The sequence below is a fragment of the Mytilus trossulus genome, unplaced genomic scaffold (genome assembly GCF_036588685.1).
Source record: "Mytilus trossulus isolate FHL-02 unplaced genomic scaffold, PNRI_Mtr1.1.1.hap1 h1tg000211l__unscaffolded, whole genome shotgun sequence".
NCBI lineage: Eukaryota > Metazoa > Mollusca > Bivalvia > Mytilida > Mytilidae > Mytilus > Mytilus trossulus.
Genome location: NW_026963311.1, coordinates 444,633 through 452,881, shown reverse-complemented (window position 1 = coordinate 452,881; position 8,249 = coordinate 444,633). Strand labels below are relative to the sequence as shown.

General features: G+C 31.0%; 1 protein-coding gene across 1 annotated transcript; it reads left to right on the top strand.

Annotated features, from left to right (window-relative positions):
- The first annotated feature begins 1,347 nt into the window (after positions 1 to 1,347).
- Positions 1,348 to 7,565, top strand: LOC134701036 (plexin-B2-like). The gene is made up of 7 exons (XM_063562178.1): positions 1,348 to 1,364; positions 2,089 to 2,277; positions 2,832 to 2,901; positions 4,680 to 4,883; positions 5,502 to 5,666; positions 6,306 to 6,531; positions 7,393 to 7,565. The coding sequence occupies exons 1-7, from the start codon at positions 1,348 to 1,350 to the stop codon at positions 7,563 to 7,565; spliced, it is 1,044 nt and encodes a 347-aa protein (XP_063418248.1).
- Positions 7,566 to 8,249: the final 684 nt, after the last annotated feature.

Sequence of the window (8,249 nt, the reverse complement as noted above, 5' to 3'; positions counted from 1 at the left end):
ATTAAAGGTTCTGATATCGGTTTCGAAGGACAAAATAGATATAAAATTTCGTTTTATGACGATACGTTTCCTATTGAATGCAGGTAAAGTAACATGTTTTGTGCTGATTCTTTATTGCAATTTGGTTGATAAGGAAATTCTAATTAGGCGTATGACTTCGCATTTGCCAATCGGTCCAAAATGTCGATTATAAAACAGGGTCATCTCTGACATCTCAAACTGATACGAAGTGACTTGTAATGATAATCACTTCAATACACAACTGACACCTATTTCTATGTTCAGTAATGCATTGAATTTTTGAAAAACAATGTTGAAATTGTGCACACAGACCTGCAGTTTTTTTCCAAAAGAAATGAATTCGAATTCTTGGAAAAAAGGCTAATATAGGGCCAGTATTTGCTCACTTGATTAGTTAATATTTTGTCATTATGGCTTATTTTATCTAGTTCCAAATCTATGTGTTGCAATAAACTGATATCTGGTTTATCTTAAGAAATCAGAAGTTTTCAGATATTCTTCCTGAAATTACAATTGTAACCCCTTCTTTTGCAACAAAAAAGCATAGAGTCTTGCTGTATTTTGAGGAATTCACAAGCCCTGTTTACAAATACTGTAGATTTGCAGTTAATTCCTTAATGACCCCGTTACTTCTTAACCTTCTCTATGTTGTAGAAAACAAATAAGTGCATTTAGCATTCAGTTTTTAATTCCTTTTTTTGACTCTAGTTTATTCCATTGATCACAAAATATTTTTTTATTAACATTATTTACCAATTAGGAGAGCACAGGACTTTAGTCTTATACAAAAGCTTCACATTTTTAATTAACATCATTTAAAATAAAGTATAAGAATAAACAGACATGTTATGTTTACCAATGAGACAACTACTCACCAAAGACCAAAAACATGACTTTAACCAGCTACAGCTAACTAGATGGCCTTCAACAATGAGCAAAACCGTAACATACAAACATACATTACGCATATCAAACTATGAAACAATTGAAAAAAGAAAATAAGCAAAGACAGAAATGTGAGATTACTAACTGGAATTTTAGAGAAATCTGCATACAATTGTATGCATCATATTTAAGAATGCAAGTTCTTTTAATTGAAACTCGATCACACAATTTTGGCAATAGTGTTAGATATACCAACTTTCTCATGTAGAACACAAACGGAACGAACAAAAGAGTATGGCTGCGATGGCCTTCTAATAACCAAAACAATGAATATCTCTAATTTTATGTGTAAAAGCTAATTTTCTTAAAATTATAAATTTGCATAAATTTGCGAATTAAAAATATATTGAATCGTTTTATATTCAAATATTTGTTTAAAATATGTTAGCAGCTACAAAGTATGAAATTTAACAAAATTGCCAGTTTTAACTCATTTCTGATCGCTACACCAAAATTCTTTGCTATAGAAACGCTGTATATGGATCATATACACATCATAATTAAATAGTGTGATCCCTGCATGTGGCCATCGTCTTTGAAGCAAACATTATTAACACTTTGGCAAAAATAAGTCAACATTATGATATGTTTTACATAGGAGAGAATAGTTCTGACACATAATCACGTCTCAATTGTTCTTATGTGCTTGTTGAATTTATATTTGTTAGATATTTCAATTGTATATTTTAAATTACAAAGTCACCCAAATGGACGGTCGCTGATGACGTATTTTTATTGAATGTACCGCAATAGAGAGAAATTGTTTTCATTAAGATTTATTTTCATAATTTGAAAATAAGAAATTGTAAAAAGAAGAATTGTTATGAGTGCCAATGAGACAACTCTCCGCCAAAGTTGCTATTTTGTTTAAAAACTATTGTCAAGTACATGCATTACAGCATTATATGTGTGTATGTGATGAGTTTTGTTTGTCAACAACGTTCACCCATGTCAATGAAAAACATAAGGGCAATAGGTTCCATATGAGTAAGAAAAATCGACCATTCCTTCCAAGAACAAAATGTTGCTTCTGTTAATATCGTGCTTCAATCTTTGATCTTTCTTTAATTGCATTTTTTTTTCTTTATTACTGTTAATTATCAAGTGTTTCTTTGATTACAGTACTTTTGAAGATTTAACAAGTGAAAATCGCATCAAGTGCAAGACTGGCAAATCAGATGGTCCTAGAAATATGAGTCGATTGCAGGTTGTTATTGATGACATGACAGTACTATTATTAAACACAACTTTTAAATACTTACCGGATCCAAGCTTCAGTCTTTCAAACAAATCAACGAAAGCTCAACAAAGGTAAAAGTATACTGAAATATATAAAATGAAATAAATTATAATGAAATCATGAAATGCATTAATTGCATTAACGGTACCTCTTTTACTGCACATGATGATCAGTAATCTCGTGGCTGACTTCTATTTAATTTCATAAATAAAACAAATTGTAAAGCCCAAAATAAAATCAGACCCGGACAAGGAATCATTGAACTTTATGTAAGGGACACATTCTTCAATTTGAAATGATTAGAAATTTTATAACAGGAAATTGTTATAAATCGATATGCGAATTACCATGCAAGTACTTCGTACTGGGCTTGTGTTCTCTTCGGTTATTGACAAGCTACCAGTCAAGATATCGACCCATTGATATTAAAAGCATATTAAGCGGTGCAAATTTTCCTTCACCAGTTTATCATTTCGACGAGTAATGTCTCTTTCTTCATTCCCGAGTCAAAAACTATATGAACACCCAAAACCTAAAACAAGTAGATGGAGATAGAAATGTAAGGACGATTGAAAAAAACATAAAAAAAATTCTTTACTGATAATGATTTTGTCTTAATTTTTAGTGGCGGTGCAACATTTACAATTCAGGGTGAAGGGTTTACCAATGTAGGACAAATAACTGTTGAAAGAGTGGTGAGTTTTTTAGGAAAAAACCTGATATCGTTAGACTAACTTTAGTGTGCTCTGATGAAGAAAAAAATATCTATATTTATTACACAGATTACAAGAGATGTTTTGTCAAATGTATAGGAAGAGAATTCCCTATGTACAATGGCGACATTGTTTTATAAAATTAAAACTCGGATTGAATTAAAACATTCTTGTTATTTTGTATTGCTCCGTTTTTCTATATTGATTTTGTTTCCAACCGATATAAGGCGAGCATTACTGTGAGCTTTGAGGAAACCGGCGTCAAGCTGACCGAATTATAAACGTAGTATTTTCGACGAGTTATATACATTTCCAGTTACTCAGTCCCGTCATTGTTTGAAGAATATAATACCCATATATATTTTCATCGTAGCAATGATAAAATGTTGTTTATAAATGTAACTTTTTCAAACACCAGTCGTTTATACAATAAAAATATATCAGCAGATAACTAAACCTATATCAAATAAAAATGTCTTAAATCAACAACTGTAATTGGTGGTTAATTAAAGATTCCTGTAACTAAGGTAAGTCTAAAATTACAAAAATGCCCAACTCACGAAAAATTAAAGCACTGAAAGTCCCTCATCAAATGGCTAAATAAAAGTTCCAAGGAAATTGAAACAGTACAACATGTTAGAACTTAATACATAATATGTATCAAAATTTGATTGTTATTTGTTTTAAGTATCCTTTCTGGATTATTACTTTTCATAACTCTGATACAACGAATTTCTATTAACAATGTTTACATTATCATCCAAATAAAACGTGGTCTTTAAGTAGCATATTAATCTATTGCAATAAAAAATCATAATATCTAATAAAATTTGTAGATTTAGCTAACTTAGTCCTTATATTTGTATAAAGTATCATTCATTTATAGTGGAAATTTGTTTTAAGGTTGAATTAGCTACATTTAATAATTGCTCGCCGGTCCGTTCCTGTGATTATCTTTAGATAACGCTGGTTCATTTGCCAATCAATCTTTCATCATAGTCTTTTTAAAAAATAATGAACGGTTCTTTATATTGGTATGTAATCATTTTAAACGCTTCAAATTTATGACATTATATTCGTACATAAATTTTTTTGATACACCAATAACAAAAACTGAAATATATTGAATGTATACATTTTGTAATTATTCAAAATTATATCAGAAACGTAAACTTAATTATAAAATAATGAACCTGTTAAGGGGAGAGAATACTAGCATAACTTTTTCGAATTTGCACATAACGCAACGGAATGTCACTCTTGAATACAAATGGCACATCAATGGAATTAATTAACTGCGCAATCGTGCTCCACCTTCAATGATGATTCTAAATTATAAATATAACCAAACGTTGTTAATCTATAGATAGTCAAGACTAATGAAAGCTAACCCACTGTACAAATATTTCTTTACAATTTTTTAAAACTTCCTCAGGAAAATGATCGATTCACTTGACTTTCAAAGCTCAAAATTAACGTTTTTACACAATATTTGAATAAAGTAGTTTACGATTATTCGCTTCTCAAAGTGTAAGACGCAATTAAAATCGTATGCTTGCACCATCTTACCGAAATACAGATTTAATTAAGTCCTGAACATTTCGACATTTCCTCGTATATTTATATGAAAACTGGTTTTAAACAAATCACAAGTACGTGTTAAGATCTGACTAAATACCTATTTCCCGATATGGTCAGGTAAAATTGCTACTTTAACCTTCAACAAATGTTCATTTTTTTTATTTGCTATCGTTAATTAGGACAAACCTTGCCATGTTCCAGAAGATACATCAGCTGTCTGTGAAACGCCACCAAAATTGGACAATCAGCCAAACAATCAAACTGTTAAGGTTCATTTTGATGGCTTGATACTTACAGTCACTATAGAATATGTGGACGATCCCACATTTCAAAGATTTTCAAGCGTTGTAGAATATGACAAGGAGTCTACTATTCAAATCAAGGTATATTTTAAAACTATTCATATAGCACGTGCAAAATGTTTTAATAAGTTCATATACTTGATTCACTCCCCTCGCCGTTATATACACTTACACTCAATTCGTTCATTTCAAACATATTAGATCGGTGAGTCAACATCATAGGCTGGCATAGATGTATAAATGGTTTTGAGACAGTATGATGGCAAATTGCAAGCTAAAGCTGAATACCTTAAGTTTATTGTAAATTGATTACAAAAAAAATTGATTACTGTAATAATGAATAATGAAGAAACTTGTCAAGATTGTTGCAGTGAGGAAATAAACGCTATATATAATAATATTATTTAAATGTATGAACAAATCTTTTTATAATAGGCTTGTTGTCAGATTCGATTATTTGATATCACGTGTTTTGCTATACCTTTGCTAAAGGGGCATTCAAAGTCACTTGAAGTCAATTTAAACATGTTAAAGTAGTCCATACGGTTTTCGGTGTGCAAAAAGTGTTGAGATGTATCAATAATTGCATGAATCGTTTGCTTTACAACCAAGATTTTCAAACGAATAAGTAACGGCTAAGCTGTCAGTGTTTATTACAATTTCATCAGATTATCATTTTCTATTGATTTTCCTGTGTAGGGGGCAAATATTCTAAATGGAGCTGGACTTAACGACTACAGTATACATATTGGCTTGGATGGAAGTTGTCCCATAACTGATATTGCTATGACATTTATCAAATGTTTACCTCCAAAATCAGTACCTCGGACTGATAATGCAGATGTAAATACGGTCAATGTACTTGTAAGTATAGTATCATATATGCATTTAAAAAAAACCATTCTGAGTGTCAATAGATTTAAGAATGGAATCGGGGAATGTGTCAAACAGACAACTACCCAACCGATAGGTAGAAAATAGTTAGAGCCAACTGACGTTTTTTTTAATAACTCGATGATTTGCTTAGGAAAGAGGGAGGTGTTCTTTTGGCAGAAATCATGAAAAAAGGAATTTTATTTTAATACATGTTAATATGAAGAGAAAATTAGATACGCTGTTTTGAACTATACCATGAACAATGTTTTAAGCATTACTCTGTTACTTATTTCTATGTTAGGAATGACTGTTATATATATACTGTTTGTAAAAAAATTACTAAAAAACTGTATAGCACACTGAATAACCCGCGAATCATGTTCTTAAAAAGTGTGCACCACAATTTTTGGGATTATTTCGAATATATAGAAAAAAGTAGTAAAGTATTTCTTATAACTTAATTTTAACTCCGATGAAAAAACAATGATGAATTCATGGTCACATTGCAAAAAATCACCATATTAAAAGTGTTACATCAACAACAGAAATATAATAATATGAGTCTCATTCTGTTTTATGTGAATATATACAAGTTCTTCTACACTTTTACTTGTTTTAAACACAAAGGTCTTGGTTGGAAGGATCGAAGAATATATTGGTGACCTACAATACAAAGAAGACGTAAATACGTTAGCCTTTGTAGTTGGTGCTTTGGCTGTGGCATTGGTCACAGCTATTATTATTGGCGTATCGGCTGTAGTTTTTTTAAGGAAGAAAAGGAAAAGAGTTATCAAAGAATTCAAAATGGAACTTATGACAAGAGAAGAAACGATACGAAAAGCTAGTAGAGAAGGTTATATGTTTTTGTAATATTAATTAACAAATAATCTTAATTAGCTGATACATATTTTGCAAAGTTGTTCATCATCATTTTACACAATTAGTTTCCCACGCTTTTTTTTAGAACAACTTCTAAATAAAACGAATGAAAAGGAACAGTTCGAAAATCCCGATGTGTTTTAAAACAGATATAAAGTTTATACAAATAAAGTAACAAACATACCAGAATTATCATATTGTACTCAAGACGTATTTTTGATCTACAAAAAAACATCAAATAAAGTACAAAGTTTGAGAGCGTTCAGGACTCAGCAGAGAAAAAAGATTTGATTAAACACAGTGAAGGTAATCTATGCTAAGGGTAAACTACCTCTTGTATTCGAAACAATGCAAAGTTTCGAAAAGGTTAACTACAAAACAAGCCTTTAAGCTCAGGAAAACAAACATAAAATACGATCAGATCTTTGACTAACTGATTGTTTGATACAAAACTGTTAACTGTTGTTCATTCTGCGAAGTAGTTGTTGGGTTTTTTTCTAGGAAGATGGAGTCAATATAGTTTTTTTTTTATTAATGTTTGTATTTTTTAAGTGGTTCTTTAAAGACGTTCACCATGATCCTATTGGTTTTTTTACGTTAAGCTGAGTTTAAAAAGAATGGTTGTATGACCTATTATTTAAAAATGTCGACCTAAAGTAGATGAACGAACAAGTGATATTAATCATATCACCTATCAAGGGATAATGTAAATTAAAACATTGATGTGTCGTTTATATCCACACAATTTTCTGTCGTTTTCTTTGCCTGTTTTTTGAAAAATTGTGATTCTCATTCTTAATTTATTATATTATCTTGCGATATTTTGATTTTACAGAATTTGCTGATGCTCAGATGAATATAAGAGACATCAAATCAGACCTTGTTACCACAAAAGTGCCATTTTGTGACTACCAAACTTATGTCCTTCATCTCCTCTTTCCAAACCAAAACCTAACATCGAATCCGCTTCTTCACTATTCAGAGGTAACATATTTTCATATTTATTAGCAACAGAAAATCGTAATGCATATAATGACAACGGTTTTTCCAAATTGGGTTTAATAAAGCTATTACTAGAACAGATAAAGAAGGGTTCTTGAACTTAACTTTTTGCGTTGACATTTTATCGTGGTAATATACAGTAAGAGTTCTGATTTACGTAAAGAAAGAAGATGTGGTATGATTGCCAATAAGACAACTCTCCACAATGAGACAACCCTCCACAAGAGACAAAATGAGACAGAAATCAACTACTATAGGTCACCGCATATATTAAAGCAAAGTCCACACAGCAAAGTAAGCTATAAAAGGTCTTGGAATGACATTTGTAAAACAATGCAAACGAGAAAATTAACTACCTAATGTATGTACAAAACAATGAACGAAAAACAAACATGTAATACATCAAGAAACGACCACATTGAATTACATGCTCCTGACATGGGACGAACACATACATACATAATGTGGAGGGGTTAAACATGTAAGCGTGATCCCAACCCTCCACCTAACCTGAGAGATTGGTGTAACAGTACAACAAATGCACTAACTTTTGAAATCATTTGAAGAAGGCTTAACTCATCAGATGGATACAACTATAAATTCAAATGATAAAAAGTGAAGGTGGCCGGGTACATGTATATCCCAACAAACAACAACAAAACACTAAAAACAGAAGATCTGTGAGTACTC